The sequence below is a fragment of the Bubalus kerabau genome, chromosome 7 (assembly GCF_029407905.1).
Source record: "Bubalus kerabau isolate K-KA32 ecotype Philippines breed swamp buffalo chromosome 7, PCC_UOA_SB_1v2, whole genome shotgun sequence".
Classification (NCBI taxonomy): Eukaryota; Metazoa; Chordata; class Mammalia; order Artiodactyla; family Bovidae; genus Bubalus; species Bubalus kerabau.
This window is the reverse complement of record NC_073630.1, coordinates 97,461,259-97,483,029: the sequence shown is the minus strand read 5'-3', so window position 1 is coordinate 97,483,029 and position 21,771 is coordinate 97,461,259. Positions and strand designations below refer to the sequence as shown.

Genomic DNA, 21,771 nt, shown 5'->3' with positions numbered 1-21,771 from the left:
CTAGTCAAGGCTATGGTTCTTTCAGTAGTTATGTATGGATGTGAGAGTTGGACTATAAAGAAAGCTGAGCACTGAAGAATTGATGCTTTTGAACTATGGTGTTGGAGAAGACTCTTGAGAGTCCCTTGGACTGCAAAGAGATCCAACCAGTCCATCCTAAAGGAGATCAGTCCTGGGTGTTCACTGGAAGGACTGATGTTGAAGCCGAAACTCCAATACTTTTGCCACCTGATGCAAAGAGCTGACTCATTGGAAAAGATCCTGATGCTGGGAAAGATTGAGGGCAGGAGGAGAAAGGAATGGCAGAGGACGAGACGGACGGTTGGATGGCTTCACCGACTCAATGGACATGGGTTTGGGTGAACTCCAGAAGTTGGTGATGGACAGGGAGGCCTGGTGTGCTGTGGTTCATAGCGTTGCAAAGAGTCAGACACAACTGAGCGACTGAACTGAACTAAGAAGTTAAGAATTACTCCACAGTGGAGTCTAAATGACCCAATGATAGAACCTTAAAACACCATTTTCTGAAAGATTAGAGTGTTCACATCAATTCCTTTACTTCCTCTTTGGTGCCTATATTTCAACAAATGTCTCTATAAAACCATAGACTTCTGGGAACGAGGCTCTGGTCTTCTTTGAAAGTGAAAGTCGCTCAGTCTTGTCTGACTCTTTGTGACCCCATGGAATATACAATCCATGGAATTCTCCAGGCCAGAATACTGGAGTGGGTAGCCTTTCCCTTCTCCAGGGGATCTTCCCAACCCAAGGATCGAACTCAGATCTCCTGCATTGCAGGTAGATTCTTTACCAGCTGAGCCACAAGGGAAGTCCAAGAATATTGGAGTGGATAGCCTAGCCCTGTTCCAGGGGATCTTCCGGACCCAGGAATTGAACCGGGGTCTCCTGCATTGCAGGCAGGTTCTTTACCAACTGAACTATCAGGGAAGCCCTCTGGTTTTCTTTACATTTTTCAATTCTTTTTCTTACTAGTCTGAAGTTTTCTGCCTTCATGAGAGCAAATGGCGTAATGTTTTTATGAGTTACAATTTTCACAAAGTTGATTTTTTTTAAGTTGTGAAAGTAGCTACTCCAAAGGGCAAAGTCTGTGTATGTGGAACACAAATCCTTGATAAGAATTTGGCCCTCCGGCGGATTCATGTTGATGTATGGCAAAACCAATACAATATGGTAAAGTAATTAGCCTCCAATTAAAATAAATACATTTATATTAAAAAAAAAAGAATTTAGCCCTCTATGTTACAACTGTCTTCTTTTTTTATTTTTATTTATTTGAGTATAGTGGATTCACTGTGTTGTGTCAGTTTCATGCATACAGCAAAGTGAATCGATTATACATATATCCACTCTTTTTTTCCCTGTTCCCACACAGGCCATTGCACAGTACTAAGTAGAGTTCTCTGTGCTATACATGTCCTCATCAGTTACCTATTTTATATATATATATAGTAGTGTGTATAGGGTGATTCCAATCTCCTAATTTATCCCTCCCCCTCCTTCCTCCCAAATGAACTTACTTAACAAAACCGAAATAAAGTCATAGACGTAGATAACCTTCTTATCAGCAGCCAAAGGGGCCTCCAGCGACCCTGAACCTTCTTGACCAGAGGGAAACCACAATTTCCTATATATGGTCAGTTGCAATAAGTACTCAGATATCTGTTGACTCAAATGCCAGGGGAATGATTCACGTCCAGTGAATCAGACTACTGTAATCAAAGAAAAAGGTGAGTCTTTTGAGGGAAAAGCAAACTTCTGGGGCGCCTAACGTCCAATATCTAAATAAACTTTCAACTCCTAAAAAAGTCAGGTGAAATAAAATAAATTGCCTACGTGAAGAGGAAGACGTGCTAACAAGGATGTGTGGGTTTCCAAGTCCTCGGAACCGAGTTCAGAACTACTCCGGAGACACCAGGCACCGGAAAGGCTATTCTAACTCCCGTTCTTTTTCTGTTCCCAAGACCTTCAGAGTTGGGGAGACCAAGATGGCCAACTGCATCCCCGCGCCGCTCGCTGTGATGAAAAGCTGGTCAGCGTGCGCCAAGCCCTGACGAGGACCGAGTGACCCTCTCAGGGCAGGCACTTCTGCTGCCTGGGGCCTCGGCTTCCTTGATTCTGAAACCCGGGCCGTGGACTCCATGCCGGCCCATCCCTCGGGACCCTGCACCCTGCAGCCGGGTCGGTCCGCGCCGTGGATGCCAGCCCGGCGCTGAGCTTGCGGGGGAACCGGTCGACGCTCACCCGGGGATTCGGGCCGCAGGACAGCGAGGGCAGCAGGAGAGGATTGCGGCTAGGCGTGGGGAGGCTGAACTTACCTAGGGAGCCGCCGCGGGAGCCGGCGTGCGGAAGAGCTGCCAGCGAGGGAGTGCGCCCCGCGAGCCGCTGCTCCGCGCTCCCTCCCGCCCGGCAGCCCGCCCCGGGACCGCACCCCTTCCTCCAGCCCCTCCGCCTCCTCCCGGCTCCACCTGCTCACCACCGGCGGCCGGAAAAGGGAAGCCGCGCCCCGGGTCCCAGGGCTGCAGTTCCCCACACGTGCGTCTTAGACCTCCCCTATGGAGTGTGGGGGCAATCTCTAAACTTTGCCACCCTCTTTTCTCATCCTCATAGTGAAACCCTGTGTCTTCCATTTTCATTTCTCCGTCACATTAAGTTTTTTTCAGATATTTTGCAATGCGTGTTTTTTTGTGGATTCAAAGATGAGACAGTTCCCACGTTGCAGTGAAAAGGAAAAAGAGGAATGAGTTTTTCCTTCCCTTTCCTGAGACCAAAAAAGAGAACAGTAAGCAGGCCTGAACATCCTTATTTTTTTTTTTTTCCTTCCTTCTTTCTTTTTTACTTTAATTGCTCCTAGCTCTGCCAATCTGCAACTAAGCCTGCTTTTCTACGCTCTATGCAGGCGCCAAATTTTGTACGTATTATTCTTTGCTTACCCTTGCAATACTTCCTTCCCCTTGTAGTTACATACCAGAAATAAGGACTCAGAGCCACCAAACTACAAGGCTCAATTGCTGGGTTACTGGTGCCAGCCTATCAGTGTCTTTGACAAGATCCTAACACCTTTGTTCCTCATCTCTGACTCCTGATTGCGAGCTCTCATCCCCTAGACTCCTCATGGTGGGGTTGGGGGTGAAGGGCAGCCCTCTCTGCCAGCTGAGAAATAAAGCCACCTTTCTATTACCTCCAAACTTTGTCTCCGTATTTTTTTAATCGGCTTCAGTGGGCAGAAAAAGCCAAGATTTTGGTTGGCAACAATTTGGGGGCTTGTCTGGCAGTTGGTGGCGGGCAGGTGGCCCCACAGGGCCCCTTGGCTATGGCAACACCAGGGACTCCTTTCATAGGGAGGCGCTGGGATCACACCAACCCGCGTCCCAACTTAGTTGCGAAACTCTGGGACTGTGATGGAGAAAAGGAGAGAAGTTACCCTTTCAGCTGCTAAGGCTGAGGGCACTTTTCTTCTCTCTTTCATGCCAGCCTGAACTTTCTATCCCAGAAACACTGGATATTGGAGGATCAGAAATGGGGCGTCTGGTATATGGAGACACTCACTAGCATTTAGATAAGTCCCCTGGTGTGCACCTCATGATGTTTTCCGTTTGAGAAACTGATGCAGTTCCAGTTTGGGGGTGTCTCCCTATAGAAGGGGTCCCCACTTGTAACACACCGCTTTGAACATACGTCACAGGCTTAGTGGTACTCAAAAGTCATATTTGGGGCATTCTTGCCATTTCGTTTTTGGACTTCTGGGCATCTCTTTGCCATTTGTTTTGTTTTTAGTGACTTCCTGCTATCAGGGTTTGGTTTGGTTTGTTTACTTTGGTTTGTGAGCACAGACATCTGACCCTAACTGCTTGAGCTGGAATGGGAAGCACTTATTCTAAGATTTCATCTGAGTCCCTTAGGAAAAACCCTAGATTACTGGCAACCTATAGTTATGACGAGTATTTTCTTAATTGGAAATTAAAAGTGCTCACACACACATAAAAAATTTTTTTTGAGGGAGATCTTTTTATTGTGTATGTAATTAAGGTGATTTTTTTTTAAAAAAGGAGAAGCTGGCTTGGTAACTTTAAACAAAGACTTCCTAGAGGGAAAAGTATGTTGTTTTTTTTTTAATTTTAAATTTTATTTTATTTTTAAACTTTACAAAATTGTATTAGTTTTGCCAAATATCAAAATGAATCCGCCACAGGTATACATGTGTTCCCCATCCTGAACCCTCCGCCCTCCTCCCTCCCCATACCATCCCTCTGGGTCGTCCCAGTGCACTAGCCCCAAGCATCCAGTATCGTGCATCGAACCTGGACTGGCAACTCGTTTCGTACATGATATTATACATGTTTCAATGCCATTCTCCCAAATCTTCCCACCCTCTCCCTCTCCAACAGAGTCCATAAGACTGTTCTATACATCAGTGTCTCTTTTGCTGTCTCGTACACAGGGTTATTGTTACCATCTTTCTAAATTCCATATATATGCGTTAGTATACTGTATTGGTGTTTTTCTTTCCGGCTTACTTCACTCTGTATAATAGGCTCCAGTTTCATCCACCTCGTTAGAACTGATTCAAATGTATTCTTTTTAATGGCTGAGTAATACTCCATTGTGTATATGTACCACGGCTTTCTTATCCATTCATCTGCTGATGGACATCTAGGTTGCTTCCATGTCCTGGCTATTATAAACAGTGCTGCGATGAACATTGGGGTACACGTGTCTCTTTCCCTTCTGGTTTCCTCAGTGTGTATGCCCAGCAGTGGGATTACTGGATCATAAGGCAGTTCTATTTCCAGTTTTTTAAGGAATGTCCACACTGTTCTCCATAGTGGCTGTACTAGTTTGCATTCCCACCAACAGTGTAAGCGGGTTCCCTTTTCTCCACACCCTCTCCAGCATTTATTACTTGTAGACTTTTGGATCGCAGCCATTCTGGCTGGTATGAAATAGTACCTCATAGTGGTTTTGATTTGCATTTCTCTGATAATGAGTGATGTTGAGCATCTTTTCATGTGTTTGTTAGCCATCTGTATGTCTTCTTTGGAGAAATGTCTATTTAGTTCTTTGGCCCATGTATGTTTTTATACATCTTTGAGGTGGAAAATTTCTGTCTGATCTTCCTAGGCTGTTCTATTGTGTGTGTTTGTGTTAGGCCTATAAGAGGTTTTTTTATAATTTATTGGTGGCCAAATGATAAGTTCTTTTAAAATTAGAGAAACTAACAATTATTAAATCTAGAGCACAGACGAAAAAGCCTGCGACAACTCCAAGGTTTTCCTAGGAATGGTGGGATTTTGTTGCATAGGGAAACCAAACTTTGGGCTATTGCAAAGCCATTATACCATGCTTTGAAAGGTGCAGATTCTGAACCTTTGATTTGGATCAAAGTGTGTTATTCGCTCAGTCCTGTCCGACTCTTTGCAACCCCATGGACTGCAGCCTGCCAGGCTTCTCTGTCCATGGGATTCTCCAGGCAAGAATACTGGAGTGGGTTGCCATGCCCTCCTCCAGGGAATCTTCCCCACCCAGGGATGGAACCCAGGTCTCCTGCATCTCCTGCTCTGCAGGTGGATCCTTTACTGCTGAGCCACCAGGGAAGCCTGTTTAAGAGGACATCCTTCCTTAAATGGAAGAGGAGCTTCAATCGAGAAAGCAGAGAGGTGGTTTTGCTTGTCAAGTCAGTGCCAGGGAACCAGCCGACTTCCAAATCTAACACATTGAGTTTTCTGCCAAGATAGAACAGCCTTCCATTCTGTTATAATTTCTGACTCCCATTCAGGGACTGCTACCATAGATTATCAAGTCCCAGTTCATCCTGGAACATTCTGGGATTATTATGGGAGCAACAGGGGGATATGTATTGAGAGCCCATAATTTATATGACATTGAGAAATGCACTTGGCATATATTGCCTTATTTCATGTCTACAGAAGAGCTTCAGTTAGGTGTGATTACCTGTATTTTGCAAATTCAGAGACAGGCTCAGTGGGATTCAGTAACTTCTACCAGTTGTGTCCCACACAACCAGGAAGTAATAAAGTTGGATTTCTACCCAGAAGGATATGAAACACGTGGTGTTTACATGCAGGATTTATTTTAATTGCTCCAGGTTCAGGGTTTAACCTCTTTGGTTTTAGGATGGCAACTTGAAAACAAAATGCACTTTGTTTTTTGAGGTTTTCTAGTTGTGACAATTGCCCAGTTACCACCATCTAAACTAGAATCATGCTGCAGTATATTTATAAAATTAATGCTTTTCCCTCAAAAGATGAATTTTCTCAGAAGTAAATTTTAGATGGTAAAATGATTAGAATGATAAATATTAGGATTCCAGAAACCATGTTTATCATCATCCAAAAAAACCCCAGAAAAGACTGTTTGATGAAACTTTCACCATTCTGAATGCATTGAACAACGCTGTAGTTTTATAAGAAGCTGCCTTTCCTATGTCCCCTTTTCTTTCTGCTAAAAAGAACAATTTCAGAGTCAAATATAACATTGTAGTGCAAAGTCATATTAGAAAGTCATAGGAAATTATAATAAAATGGGAGAGAGCTGCCCGACAGGACCTGTGGCCTAGGAAGGATGCAAGCATGGCCACAACCAGGGCCTAGCACTGTGGGGAAGGTAGAGGCCAAGGGCCCAAGAAAGGCTTGGGGAAGCAATTTCAGAAGCCAGTTTCCTGGAGCATAGGAATTGGGGCAGAGGATGGGTGTGAAGGCAAACAGAATAAGCAGCACAAGGACTTCTGTGAGTTACTGGTGCATTTTGGACACATTCCTAATTTAGTTGGAATGTTTAAGGGAGACATCATGAAACTTTTTTTTTAATTTTATTTAACAATTTACAGAAACTCTCCCAAAGCCTGGATTCTAATAAACTTCTCTGACTTGCTGGTCTTGGAGTTTGGTGCTGTGTGTGTGCTCAGTTATGTCCAGCTCTTTGTGACCTCATGGTCTGTAGCCTGCAGCCTTAAATTAAAATGACCATGGGGATAAAATTCTGCTAGCTTTTTGTGCTTTTTTTTTTTGTTTGTTTGTTTTTTTAAGAGAGAGTTACACCATGGGGCTATTTTCTTGTATCAATCAAGTGGCTGGATTTCTTGGGACAAGCATTAAAATCAGAGGTATAGGAGCTTTGGACCATATTTAAGCAATATCAGTTTGTGCAAATACTTGAAATCCTGGGATTCATATGGAACATTCAGAGAAAATTGTCCGGGACAATGATCTTCAACTATTTTACAGGGTCTTAGCCAGGACTGAATGAGGTAGAGAAGGTGAAGAAATCATTGATCTTGACTGGCATGCGTGCATGTTAGGTTGCTTCAATTGTGTCCGACTCTTTGCGACCCCATGGACTGTAGCTCATCAGGCTCCTCTGTCCATGGGATTCTCCAGGCATGAATACTAGAGTCGGTTGCCATGCCCTCCTCCAGGGGTTCTTCCCAGGGGTTCTTCAAACCCAGGTCTCCTGAGTCTCTTCATTAGCAGGAGGGTTCTTTACCACTAGCGCCACCTGTGTGCCCAATATGATATTGACATCGTCCCTAGGATTTTACCTGGGCTAGTCGCAGTGTGCTCCTGGTTAGAGCTATCACAGGCTCATTTGGGGATAGAAACTTCTATTTTTATTTATTTATTTATTTAGTGTTGACGTCGCTGGGTCCTCATTGCTGCACACGGGCTCTCTCTAGTGGAGGCAAACTGGGGCTACTCTCTAAGCGTGTTACGTGGGCTTCTCACTGCAGGGGCTTCTCTTGCTGTGGGGCACAGGCTGCAGGATGCTTGGGCTTCAGTAGTTGAAGCACGTGGGCTCAGTAGTTGTGGCTCACAGGCTTCGTTGCCCTACAGCATGTAGGATCTTCCGGACCAGAGACTGAACTGGTGTGCACTGCATTGGCAGGTGGATTCTTAACCACTAGACCATCAGGGAAACTTGGAATAGAATCTTTAGTACACACTGTGGTATCTAAATATTAGGTTGAGAGGTGTAAACTACTGATCCTGGACTGTTTTGACTTACAAAATTAGCAATTTCATGGGGTTGAATCTAGTAGGATATTCTCCATAGTCTCCCTCACCTGCTTTCATTATGTTTCTTCAAAACCCTAGTCTGAGATATTGCAAAATCTAAACGAGAACTCATTTTCTGCCACTTTCCTCCAAGTTTCCATGAAATTTCAGGTCTCAAGAAGCATTTTGATAGCCACTCTTAGCAATTCATAGATTGGTTCCTGAATCAGCTTCTTCATGGGCCCAAGAGAATTGCACTCTGGGGCAGAGAGCCTGCTTTTAGGCCAAAGACAATCATAGGAAATTCTGAGGAAGTTAAGTTTACACAAAGCCCATGGCAACATCCAAGGAAAAGGAAACCCTAGGTTAGGTTGTGGCATCTCTTCCCCGGATTTCATGAAAAATCTTTCCCAAGTCTTGCTGGGTTTGCAAATGTGCTATTCAAATGTACCAACAGAGGCTTGGTGATCACTGTCATTGGTTTCTCAGGGAGGACAGGCTTGCGGAATGCCTGGCCTCAGTTTCATTCTGACTCTGCCATTTTTCCTGCACCAGCCAATAATTCTTATTTGGAGCTTTTGTCAGTTACAGGGTGAGTTATGGACACAAATCTTTGTGCCCAGTGATGTCTTTGGTGGGCCAGTGGCTGAGACTCCACACTCCCAGTGCAGAGGGCCCGGGTTTGATCCTTGGTTGGGGAACTAGATCCTACATGCCACAACTAAAGATCCCACGTGCCACAACAAAGACCTGGTACTGCCAAATAAATAAATAAAAATAAATATTAAAATAAACTTTGTGCCTGCATAAAAGGACATAGTCATTTTCACACTATTTCAAGTGTCCTGAGAAGGTTTTATGATGATAAATACAGCATCGATGATCATCTTTTGCACATGGAAATTTTAATTATTCTTCTTTTCCTGGGGTTTCAACAGAGGGCAAAAGATAATATAATTATTATGATAATATGATAATATAATATTAAAAGATAATATGATAACCTATGATAATATGAGGATAGGTAATTTATTCTTGATCTTAGCCCAAGTAGTGAACGTCTCAGATTCAACCCCTTCAGAGGGATTTTCTCCAAAAAATATGTCTCAAATTTTAGAATGATTTTGCCATCTCCATAGCACTGTCTTTTGTTGATGAGATGAAGAATCTAGTAAGATGAACACAGCAAATAAAACACAGACTGCCATTTATTAATACAAATTTATATAGTGGCATATGCTATTGGAGAAATCAGAAATTCATAACACACAGATTGGTACTGGAAATACAAAAATCATTTCAGAGTCAAGGAATCAGGTTGACAGCACCACAGATGTTTTACTCAAGTCTGAGCAGGTGTGTAGTATCTGGGAATGAATACCTAGGGTACACCAAGACTAGACATCGTAAGATTGTGCAAACACATTCCCACACTCTTTCCGCATCTCCCCATATCAATCCACACGAGGCCAGGAGGCCTGGGGCACAATCAGAGGGCAAAGGTGCAGACTCTTCTTTCTTTGAACCTTCACAGCCAGCTTGTGATAGCAAATAGCAACCCCTGAGGGGCTTTTGTTCCTGTTCACCTAAAGGCATGGTAGGAAAGGTTAGTAAAACACACACACGGCCTTAGTGAGCAAGTTAGAAGAATTGAAAGGAGAGCTTTGACTGGAATAGCATCCCAGGTCAGTCAGCAAATTTTCTGCTTCTTCATATGATGTATAAAATGAAATGAAAAATTCTGTATTGAAGCAGTACATCTCTGCTTTACATCTCTGCACACCTCCTATTTCACATGTGTGCATCCACTAGAGAAAGATCAAGTGTAAGTGGTGGGGGTGGAGGATAGAAAGGAAGGGGGGCACAAATGATCCCAAGGACTTCCCTTTCACACTGACAACTCACTATCTCAAGGGTCACTTGAGACCCTTCCACAGAGGCTGCTAGGAGCGCGCTGAGATCAGCCTCCACTCCTTCCCACACCAGCCCCCTTCTGCCTCCTGTCCTCACTCTTCCCACTCACGTGCCCTGTTTAGTAGGATCGGAAGGGCCATGCCAGAAGGCTCTCCCAGCAAGTGGGAAGCTGCTGCTTTCACATGTAAGCACTCAGGCATCTAGGAGTGGTGAGACACAACAGGCCACATCAAAAGTTGCTCCGCGAGTGTCTGGCTCTGTTCTGGCAGAAATAGTGGCAACCTTCTAATATAGGTTGTTTTTGTTTAGTTGCTAAGTCCTATCTGACTCTTGAGACCCCACGGACTGTAGTCCACCAGGCTCCTCTGTCCATGGGATTCTCCAGACAAGAATACTGGAGTGGGTTGCCATTTCCTTCTCCAGGGGATCTTCCCCATGAAGGGATCGAATCTGTGTCTCCTGCTTTGGCAGGCGGGTTCTTAACTTCATTGCTCTGGAGAGAATTCTGTGCTGGGTTGATGAACTCTTTAGTCATGAAACACAGTTCTTGGTGTTCATGAGGCCAGTAGAGACATTCTACCTCCAAACACCCCAGCAGGTCTTACCTGAGCAGGCAGGAGAATCGAGTTTGGGGGCCCAATCTCTCCAACTCTCCCTTCCTTAGAAACTTACACTCACCTTGGAAAGTTAGAAAGTTAAGTCATTCAGTCGTGTCCAACTCTTTGCGGCCCCGTGGACTGTAGCCCTCCAGGTTCCTCCGTCCATGGGATTCTCAAGGCAAGAATACTGGAGTGGGTTGCCATTTCCTTCTCCAGGGGATCTTCCCGACCCAGGGATCGAACCCAGGTCTCCTGCATTGCAGGCAGATGCTTTAACCTCTGAGCCACCAGGGAAGCCTCACACTCATCTTGGAATGCTCATCAAACTCTCCTCCAACTGTCCTGCTCAGGAGACTGACTCACAGTCTCACCTCCTGTTAACATGCTATTCCAGCTTCTCAGTTCAGTCCTCCTCAAGTCATGCCAGATTCATGCCTGTGTGAAGTGGTGCTTCTCTGCCCCAGTGAGAAGACTATTTTATGATCCAAGCAGGAGAGGTTTTTTTTTCTTCTCTACTTGCCCTTATGATATTGGCACCATACTCTCTGTCCCCTGCCCTAAATTGACTCCTCTATCCTTCACCCATGACACCATTTATTTGTTCACTTAACACATATTCCTGGAGTGCTTGTGATGTGCCAGGCTTTGCTGGAGAACCCAAGGCATGCCTCACACCCGCCCTCCTCTCAAGGAGCTTGGACTCCAACAGAGATGCTTGAAACCTTACATGGTTCATTCTTTCTAGCTCTGAGTACCAAAGTGCTTCCAATGTGGAATGTTCTCAGAGTGAGGCTCAACTCTAATACAAATATTACACATGTGAATGCTCTGCGATTTGCTCAGCAGTAAAGGTGTGATGGGTGTCAGGAAGGGGAAGTGTCTTTTACTCTCGAACAACAGAAAGGTGCCTCCAGTTCAAAACAACATGACATGCAGGCTTATGTTTTTGCCAACTCAGCAGAAACAAAACAACACAAAAGCAAGTGGTGTGCACACTACGTACTACATCATTAAGCTGCTATTCGAACACTAAATCATTTTAGGGCCATGTGTTCATGGCCTTGTCATGTGCTGTGCTAATATGGTAAAATAAGTGCCTGAGCTACCAAAAAAAGAACCCTCAAAAGAGAAATCCCTGAAATACTGTACCGGAAGCCCTGCCTGTATTTGCTGAGCGAGTACTCCGTCTGCTGTGAGCACTAGCCCTTTTGTGCTGTGAGTACCAGGGAATCCTCAACTCCCATTTTACTTGGGGCCTGAGCTTTCTCCTGACTGGCTTTATTCAAACAAATCACTGACTTCTCTGAAGCTCTAACAAAATAAAAGCCCCACAGCTAGCAAAGCACAGGGCTTGTCTATTACCGGACTGGGAAAAGCCTGGGGCAGCAGGAACTGTGGTAGGTGTGTTAAGCACCCACAGGCAACGTTGGCTAAAGGGGCACAGTGGAGCGATCTTGCCTGGCAGCCGTCCTGTTCCAGGGAGGATGTCTCCTGGCTGCAGTGTAAACCAGCTGGGTACAAGGAAATCCTCTGGGCCGAGGGCGCAGAGCCTCTCTGATGTGCTCTGAGACACCTGCCAGGTCCCTCCTTCCCCCCAGGTTTCAGTGCCCCCTCCATAAAGTGGGAGGGGGTTTCCCCCATGCCTGATGCCTGACAGGAGAGTCTGAGGTTTCTCGGAGAAATGCTCTAGTCCAGAGCAGTTTAAAGCCCCAGGTGAAAAGGGTTGGTGATGCAAAGTACAGTCGGAGGATGTAGAGTGCAGACTGTCAACTGGACACATGAGCAAACACATAGGTGCTTATTAGCAGAATTCTGAGTGGAATCTGTGCGTCAGCAATGTGAACTCTGCGGTCCAGACGCCCAAGAAAAGCGCAAGCAGAAGGGAGCTGGAGCTAGAGGGGAGGGTAGGGGAGTGGAGACCAAAAGCACTGCCCCCTCACCGCCCCCACCCCCGCCACTTTCTGCCTTTGAGACCTTTCAGTACATCCCTGTGCGCTCCCTCTGCTGACCTAAGTCCAGTCCTAACTCTGAACACTGGCTTTCCAAGACTAGCCTTACAGAAGGAACAATTTGCTGCAGAGACTGTTAATGGGATCCACGGAAAGAACTCCTTCCATCCTCTGGGGTCTCAGTGGTTCTTTGTCCCATGAGGTAGCTCAGTTGTGAGTTGATGCAAGTGATGTATGCCTTCCGCCACTGAACGCTACTGTATTCCCTTTTTTAATTGGCAAGATTATAAAAATACCAGTATTTTCCCCCCGTTTTATAAAAATGACTTTAGAAAAAAAAATACACATGGGTCTCCTCCATTAAACTTCTGTTCCGTCCTGTAAATTGTTGTGAACTCTGACTTCCAGATTCAATTTCTTTACTTTCGCGCCTCTGAACACGTACGCATGCTCGGCTTCACCAAGGATGTTCACATTGCGCACCGTGCAGTACTGTCTGTCCACATTTTTCTCCACCCTGTCTGCGCCCCTCTTGGGCACGTCCACCTTGGTATTCAGAGGGTATTCCTCCAGGATGTCCCCCGTGGGCGGCTTCTTCCTCTGTTTCTGGCATTTCCTGGTGATGAAACAAGCCACCAAAGACACCAGAAGTAGGAGCATGATGGCAGCAAGGGCGCTGCCGATAGACGCCCCGGTTTGGGAGAGAGAAGCAGCTACGACTGGCTCTTGCATCTCCAGGTTCAGGGACTTCATATTGGTGCCATTCTTGACTTGGTCTCCTTCATTGTCATAGATGAGGGACTCGTCAAGGCTCAGCCAGCCACTGGGGTCTGCCAGGTCCCTTCGGTGGCGCCTCAGAGGGGCCGTGAGAGAGCGCTGGACCCTGGGGCCTGAGATGGTATCAGGACCAATGATGTAGATCACCTGAAGGTACCACTGGTGTCCTGCTTCCACCTGCAGGAGGAGGAGATGGGAGATGAACTGAACATGTCACTGATGCCCACAGACCACCGCTGAGGAAGGGAACGGGAAGACCACTGCCCACCACAAGCTTCCATAGGTAAATGGTTTCAAGAAAAGCATTAGCTACACCAGTGTTCACAGCTGCACTATTTACAATAGCCAGGATATGGAAACAACTTGAGTGTCCATCAGATGAATGGAAAAGGAAGATGTGGTGTATATATATGCATACAATGGAATACTATTCAGCTATTAAAAAAATCTTGCCATTTGTGCCAACATGGATGGACCTAGAAATTATTAGGCTGTACAGGCTGTACTCAGTCACTTCCACCTCTTTGAGATCCCATGGACTATGGCCCACCAGGCTCCTCTGTCCATAGGATTCTCCAGGTAAGAATACTGGAGTGGGTTGCCATTTCCTCCTCCAGGGGATCCTCCCAACCCAGGGATCAAACCTGTATCTCCTGCATTGGCAAGCAGATTCTTTACCACTGAACCACCTGGGGAGCCCTAGAAAGTATTACACTAAGTGAAATAAGTCAGTCAGAGAAAGACTAATACCATATGATTTTACTTATATGTGGAGTTAAAAAAAAAAAAAAGACAAGCAAAACAAAATGAAAACAGATTCAGATACAGAGAATAAATAGCTAGTTGCCAGATGAAGGAGGGGGTAGGGGGCTGGGATACATGAAGGGGCTCAAGAGGTACAAACCTCCAGCTATAAAATAAAGAAGTCATGAGATGTAATACACAGCATAAGGAATATGGCCGCTAATACTGTAATAACTTTGTATGGGTACAGATGGTTACTAGATTTACCACACTGATCATTTCGTAATGTATGCAAATGTCAAATCACTATGTATCACATGTGAAACTAACATAACATTGTACATCAAATATATTTCAATTAAAAAAAAAGAAAGGGAACTGATCCACTAAAGAAAGAATCTTTTTTTTTTTTTAAGTCATAGAATAAATCAGGCTATCACTGGTCACTGGCCTCCTTTAAAAAATGTTGAGGTAAGACTATGCGTGGTGCATTTAAGGGTTAGTAAGTATGCCACTATAACTGTAGCAGAATAAATAAAGATTTTGATGAAGTATAGGAAAAAAAGAAAGAAAAAGAAAAGCATTAGCAATGGTTGGTGTCTGAATAGAGAACTGAACCAAATATTTTGGGATTCTAGTCTATATCCAAATTAAAGTGATCTTAGGGCAAATATTCATATTTTTTTCTGTTTCCCTACTTGTTCATGGAATAGCCCTAAGAATTTATCTTTTAGGGTTTCTGTAGCTTAGTGAATGCTTATGATTTGTTGGTCATTATTAACATAAGTAGAGTAATAGTATTAATAACCAATTCATTCCCAGTGATCTTCCACTGGTTTGTGTGCTAATTTACTATTCATTGATGAACTTTAGCTAAAATAGAGTCATTCAATAAAGATTCATTAAACACCTACTCTGCGCTTAATAAACAGACACTTGATAAAAATTTGCTAAATCTGAATACTTTTTGGATCATCTTCTGAGTGGTTATGTCATCAAGCATTTTATTTCCCTTTCATCTGCCACCCATTGAGACCCTCCATGATTTTGAAATAACTTCTGAAGAGTGATAATAGTTCTGAAATTCAAGGTCATGACTTACTATTTGAAGATGGAGAAGAGTAGAAATTGATCTTGGAAATTCATGCTTATTACTGGGACTTAAGAGTATTTTTGCTTATTAAATACTAGTAATTCTTACCATTCTAAATCACTAGATTGCATTTATGATTTTGTTAAATATTTCCACATGATTGTGAAAAACAGCGGGTGCTGCACAGAGCCATGATGAGACTATATGCGAATTAAAGAATTTTATTATTGCTTTGGTCTATTGGATAGATGAAAAAATTGGGGGTGAGTATGTTAGTTGCTCAGTTATGTCTGACTGTTTGCGACCCTGTGGACTATAGTCTGCCAGGCTCCTCTGTCCTTGGAATTTTCCAGGCAAGAAAACCAGAGTGGGTTGCCATTCCCTTCTCCAGGGGATCTTCCCAACCCAGGGATCGAATCCAGGCCTCCTGTATGGCAGGCTGATTCTTTCCTGTCTGAGTCACCAGGGAAGTCAAGACCCCGATGCTGGGAAAGACTGAAGACAAAAGAAGAGTGCAACAGAGGATGAGATGGTTGGATGGCATCACCAAATCAATGGACATGATCTTGGGTGAACTCTGGGAGATGGTGAAGGACAGGGAAGCCTTGCATGCTGCAGTCCACGGGGTCACAAGGAGTTCGACAGGACTTAGTGGTTGAACAATGGTAAGTTTAACAACAATAAAAAGACCTGCCAGCAAGAATGCTATAAAAAGAAACTGCCATTGCAGAGATGATGTCATCCTCCTCTTTGTAACCTTTAAAGTGAATTGGTGCTCTACTTCTATTCTCACCACACTCACCTTATAGAGTGCGTCTACCTTCAGAGTAAATCCATCCACGCCTGGCATGCTGCTGACCACGTGGAAATCAGGCAGCTCGGAAGCAAAATGGGCCTCAAAGGGCACGTCATGGAAGTACTTGTCAGTCACTTCTGGCTGACTGCGGTCCTAGGAGTTGGAAGAGAGAAACACAAGATCTAGCAAGATGGAGCCACTGAACTGGCAGGCGGCGGTCACAGGGAGGAGGCAGTCACCCTTTGGGTCGGGGGAGCGTGTGCTGCAGGAGACCTCACCTGAGCCTTAAGTAGACTGCTGCCCCGGGGCACTCACTGCCCTCTGGGGGAGGACACTTGGTGGCCTCTGTGATCTTGAAACATAACAAGTAAGATAGCCTCAACCAGCAATTCTCAGGCTATGTGTCCTCAGGACTTAAAAATTAAAGATGTCTCAAAACTTTCATTTTATGTGATTTATATCTATCAATATTTACTGTATTAAAATTAACACTGTGATATACTACAATGAACAATTTTTTTAATGAAAAAATATAGATATTTACTAATTCATTTTAAGAGAGAAATGAGTAACTCATTACATGTTAACATAAGTAACATTTTTTAGTGAAAACACCTATATTCATATCCACCCAAAAAGAGAGTTGGCCTTGTTTTACATTTTGGCAAATTACTAGAAAAGAAGTAGATTCTCATAATTGCTTCTATTTTCCATCAGTTGTGATATGTTGTTTTGGCTGAAGTATGTGAAGACAATCTGGCCTCACATAAGCTTATGTATTAATAGCTGGAAGGGGGAGAAATGTTTGAATAACTTTTTCAGATAATTGTGCACATTCTTTTTTGATACCAAATCAAACCTCAGGAGGTGGTGTTTTTTAAAGATTAGGCACAGTACGAATTGTGATTCCATATCAGTAAACCTGCATACTCTCTGCAAGTGTGAGGGGATGAGTGTGAAAAAAACAAGCAACATCATATCATCACGAAAGTAGTTTTGACCTCGTGGAGGCCCGGAAAGAATACTGGGGATACACTGAGGGGTCTCTGGGACACACTGAGAAATACTGTCTTAGTCTTTCCTCTTCCTAAAATGTCAGTGACAGCTTGTCTTGCTGAAATGGAGCAGGACCCTCTGGTCCTTGCCCCTCCCCTGCCTCCACGTCCTCAGTCTGCCCTTTGTCTGTGGAAGAACTTTGGCCAAAGAATACGTTTAATCAGAGAAGTGAGAAAATGCAGAAACAAACGAAAACAATCAAAGGAGACCAAATAATAATAATGTAGTCATTAAGCACAGTCAAATACCTTTAGCTCCTTCTCAAGGGCTATAATACTCTTGCCTGGAGAATCCCAAGACAGCGGAGCCTGGTGGGCTCCCGTCCATGGGGTCGCACAGAGTCGGACATGACTGAAGCAACTTAGCAGCAGCAGCAGCAGCAGCAGCACCAAGGGCTATAGATAATATTCTGAGCCATATCCTGTGAGGTGTCTTGTAGTTACTGAAACTCCCACCAGGTGGAAGAAGTTAAGTACATGATGACCAGACTGTAGCCATGATACAAACTGCCACTGGTCTGAGAACTGATTGCAAAGAAATGGAAACAAATGAACTCTAGAACTGAAGACTAACAGTAATCAAGACAATCAAGATGACTGGTCAGACCACTGATGACTGTCAGAGCTGACCATACTATTTCTGTATGTAACCCCTTCCCTCTGTCTATAAAAGCTCTTGCCCCCTGATTGTCAGGGGAAGAACTGGCCGTTAGACATGCATCTGCCCTTGGTTATCAGCATCCAAAATAAAGCAAACTTTCCTTTCCACCAACCTTTTTATTGGCTTTTCAGTGGCAAGCAGCCAGACCTGGGTGGGTAACATTGTTACCCACCATTATTATCACTAGCTTTGTAATATGTGCTAGAATTAAGCTGACAGAGACAACATCAACAAAACAATAACAGGATCTGTAGAAACTATCGAGCGTGGGATTCTATTAGCATTAGGCAAAATTTATAGCTGAGGAAATCTATCCGTGTGTCAGCCCTTTCTTTAACACAAACAGCATACCAGCAGCAGGAATCTGTGTTTCAGATGTTTGTTTGGCTGAATGCATCCATACTGTGGCCCTTCATTGTAGATGGTCCCTGTGGGATCAAAGAAAGGCACGTAGCCATCCTTTCCAGTACAAAGATAGACCTTCTCCAGCTGGAGCTTGTAAGCAGAATTAAGGTTTTGCTCTGGATTCCAAAGTACTCGGCCATAGAGGATTTGACCTGAAAAGATTGCAAGGCATTAATTAGGTCAGACTTTAAGAAAGAGAGGAAAAAAAAGTGTCAAGGATAGGAAGGCTTTAACACGCTTCTTCAGAATCAAAAGTACCTTTCTATGAAGAACTGTGGGGTCCATGTGCCCCTAAAATACACATTGATTTATGCATTGTTTCCTTTAATCAGTAAATGTTCCTGAAGTATTTAGGGTAGGGCACGCATTCCCTTATGTGCAAGGGATACAAAGGTCAGTGAGAGACAGCTAAGAGGGCAGAAATACAAGCGAAGCAATTGCTAAAAGCAGCTAGCATTTATTGAACTCATACTCCTGGAGAGGGACTTTACTAAGTCCTTCCCATGGGAGAACTCAGGAGGTGCTCACAATTTTACAGATGAGGACACTGAGTGGTGAGGTGATTTGTTCAAGGTCACAAAGTCACCAAGTGGTGAGGGTGGATTCAAAGTCGAAGGTGCTTGGTTTGAAACACCCACACTGTTAACCACTGCGCGATACTGTTACCTCACCACAGAGGAAGGTCAACAACATCAAATGAGCACAGAGCTGACAATGAGGGCTTAGCACCAAAGTCTGCCTGGAGAGCACTCTGGAAGGGTATAAAAAGGAGATGATATTTGAGTTGTATCCTGAACCATAAGTGGTCAGCTGGGGCATCTGAGTCAGGAGGGAGAGGCTGCAAGAGCATCCCAGGTAAAAGCAGGTCCATGTACAAAATACGAAATGCTGGAAGGATACCAGTCCTGGTGTAGTTACTTTTTCTTAGTTCCTGCTCAGATCAGATCAGATCAGTTGCTCAGTCGTGTCCAACTCTTTGCAACCCCATGAATCGCAGCACGCCAGGCCTCCCTGTCCATCACCAACTCCCGGAGTTCACTCAGACTCACGTCCATCGAGTCAGTGATGCCATCCAGCCATCTCATCCTCTGTCGTCCCCTTCTCCTCCTGCCCCCAATCCCTCCCAGCATCAGAGTCTTTTCTACTGAGTCAACTCTTCGAATGAGGTGGCCAAAGTATTGGAGTTTCAGCTTTAGCATCATTCCTTCCAAAGAAATTCCAGGGCTGATCTCCTTCAGAATGGACTGGTTGGATCTCCTTGCAGGCCAAGGGACTCTCAAGAGTCTTCTCCAACACCACAGTTCAAAAGCATCAATTCTTCACCGCTCAGCCTTCTTCACAGTCCAACTCTCACATCCATACATGACCACAGGAAAAACCATAGCCTTGACTAGATGAACCTTTGTTGACAAAGTAATGTCTCTGCTTTTGAATATGCTATCTAGGTTGGTCATAACTTTCCTTCCAAGGAGTAAGTGTCTTTTAATTTCATGGCTGCAGTCACCATCTGCAGTGATTTTGGAGCCCCCAAAAAGACAGTCTGACACTGTTTCCCCATCTATTTCCCATGAAGTGATGGGACAGATGCCATGATCTTCATTTTCTGAATGTTGAGCTTTAAGCCAACTTTTTCACTCTCCACTTTCACTTTCATCAAGAGGCTTTTTAGTTCCTCTTCACTTTCTGCCATAAGGGTGGTGTCATCTGCATATCTGAGGTTATTGATATTTCTCTCGGCAATCTTGATTCCAGCTTGTGTTTCTTCCAGTCTAGCGTTTCTCATGATGTACTCTGCATATAAGTTAAATAAACAGGGTGACAATATACACCTTGATGAACTCCTTTTCCTATTTGGAACCAGTCTGTTGTTCCATGTCCAGTTCTAACTGTTGCTTCCTGACCTGCATACAAATTTCTCAAGAGGCAGATCAGGTGGTCTGGTATTCCCATGTCTTTCAGAATTTTCCACAGTTTATTGTGATAGTTCCTGCTAGGGCATCAAACTTTTTACCTACAGTATGTTATTTAATCGTCCCAAGAGCCTAAGTTCAGTTCAGTTCAGTCACTCAGTCGTGTCCAACTCTTTGTGACCCCATGAACTGCAGCACGCCAGTCCTCCCTGTCCATCACCAACTCCCGGAGTTCACTCAGACTCACGTCCATCGAGTCAGTGATGCCATCCAGCCATTTCATCCTCTGTCGTCCCCTTCTCCTCCTGACCCCAATCCCTCCCAGCATCAGAGTCTTTTCTACTGAGTCAACTCTTCGCATGAGGTGGCAAAGTATTGGAGTTTCAGCTTTAGCATCATTCCTCCCAAAGAAATCCCAGGACTGATCTCCTTCAGAATGGACTGGTTGGATCTCCTTGCAGTCCAAAGGAATCTCACGAGTCTTCTCCAACACCAGAGTTCAAAAGCATCAATTCTTTGGCACTCAGCTTTCTTCACAGTCCAACTCTCACATCCATACATGACCACAGGAAAAACCATAGCCTTGACTAGACGGACCTTTGTTGGCAAAGTAATGTCTCTGCTTTTCAATATGCTATCTTGGTTGGTCATAACTTTCCTTCCAAGGAGTAAGCGTCTTTTAATTTCATGGCTGCAGTCACCATCTGCAGTGATTTTGGAGCCCCCCAAAATAAAGTCTGACACTGTTTCCACTGTTTCCCCATCTATTTCCCATGAAGTGATGGGACAGATGCCATGATCTTTGTTTTCTGAATGTTGAGTTTTAAGCCAACTTTTTCACTCTCCTCTTTCACTTTCATCAAGAGGCTTTTTAGTTCCTCTTCACTTTCTGCCATAAGGTGGTATCATCTGCATATCTGAGGTTATTGATATTTCTCCCAGCAATCTTGATTCCAGCTTGTGCTTCTTCCAGCCCAGCATTTCTCATGATGTACTCTGTATATAAGTTAAATAAGCAGGGTGACAATATACAGCCTTGACGTGCTCCTTTTCCTATTTAGAACCAGTCTGTTGTTCCATGTCCAGTTCTAACCGTTGCTTCCTGACCTGCATACAAATTTCTCAAGAGGCAGGTCAGGTGGTCTGGTATTCCCATCTCTTTCAGAATTTTCCACAGTTTATTGTGATCCACACAGTCAAAGGCTTTGGCATAGTCAATAAAGCAGAAATAGATGTTTTTCTGGAACTCTCTTGCTTTTTTGATGATCCAGCAGATGTTGGCAATTTGATCTCTGGTTCCTCTGCCTTTTGTAAAATCAGCTTGAACAACTGGAAGTTCACGGTTCACATATTGGTGAAGCCTGGCTTGGAGAATTTTGAGCATTACTTTACTAGCATGTGAGATGAGTGCAATTGTACGGTAGTTTGAGCATTCTTTGGCATTGCCTTTCTTTGGGATTGGAATGAAAACTGACCTTTTCCAGTCCTGTGGCCACTGCTGAGTTTTCCAAATTTGCTGGCATATTGAGTGCAGCACTTTCACAGCATCATCTTTCAGGATTTGAAATAGCTCAACTGCAATTCCATCACCTCCACTAGCTTTGTTCATAGTGATGCTTTCTAAGGCCCACTTGACTTCACACTCCAGGATGTCTGGCTCTAGGTCAGTGATCACACCATCGTGATTATCTGGGTTGTGAAGATCTTTTTTGTACAGTTCTTCTGTGTATTCTTGTCACCTCTTCTTAATATCTTCTGCTTCTGTTAGGTCCATACTATTTCTGTCCTTTTTTGAGCCCATCTTTGCATGAAATGTTCCCTTGGCATCTCTAATTTTCTTG

The 21,771-nt window shown here is 44.2% G+C and overlaps 2 protein-coding genes across 2 annotated transcripts in view; both read right to left on the bottom strand.

Moving 5' to 3' along the window:
* The window catches only part of ANXA3 (annexin A3), a 71,355-nt gene extending 68,919 nt beyond the window's left edge, over positions 1 to 2,436 (bottom strand). The window contains exon 1 of the mRNA XM_055588881.1: positions 2,334 to 2,436. The gene's annotated coding sequence lies outside the window, so the exon portion shown is untranslated. The remainder of the gene's footprint in view (positions 1 to 2,333) is intronic.
* Positions 2,437 to 9,234: 6,798 nt separating this feature from the next.
* Positions 9,235 to 21,771, bottom strand: part of FRAS1 (Fraser extracellular matrix complex subunit 1) — a 330,441-nt gene continuing 317,904 nt past the window's right edge. The window contains exons 71-74 of the mRNA XM_055587421.1: positions 17,967 to 18,172; positions 15,906 to 16,052; positions 10,620 to 13,443; positions 9,235 to 9,613 (exon numbers count right to left, since the gene is read on the bottom strand). Of these exons, the coding sequence (XP_055443396.1) occupies positions 12,850 to 13,443; positions 15,906 to 16,052; positions 17,967 to 18,172 (947 nt within the window). The 3' untranslated portion in view covers positions 9,235 to 9,613; positions 10,620 to 12,849. The remainder of the gene's footprint in view (positions 9,614 to 10,619; positions 13,444 to 15,905; positions 16,053 to 17,966; positions 18,173 to 21,771) is intronic.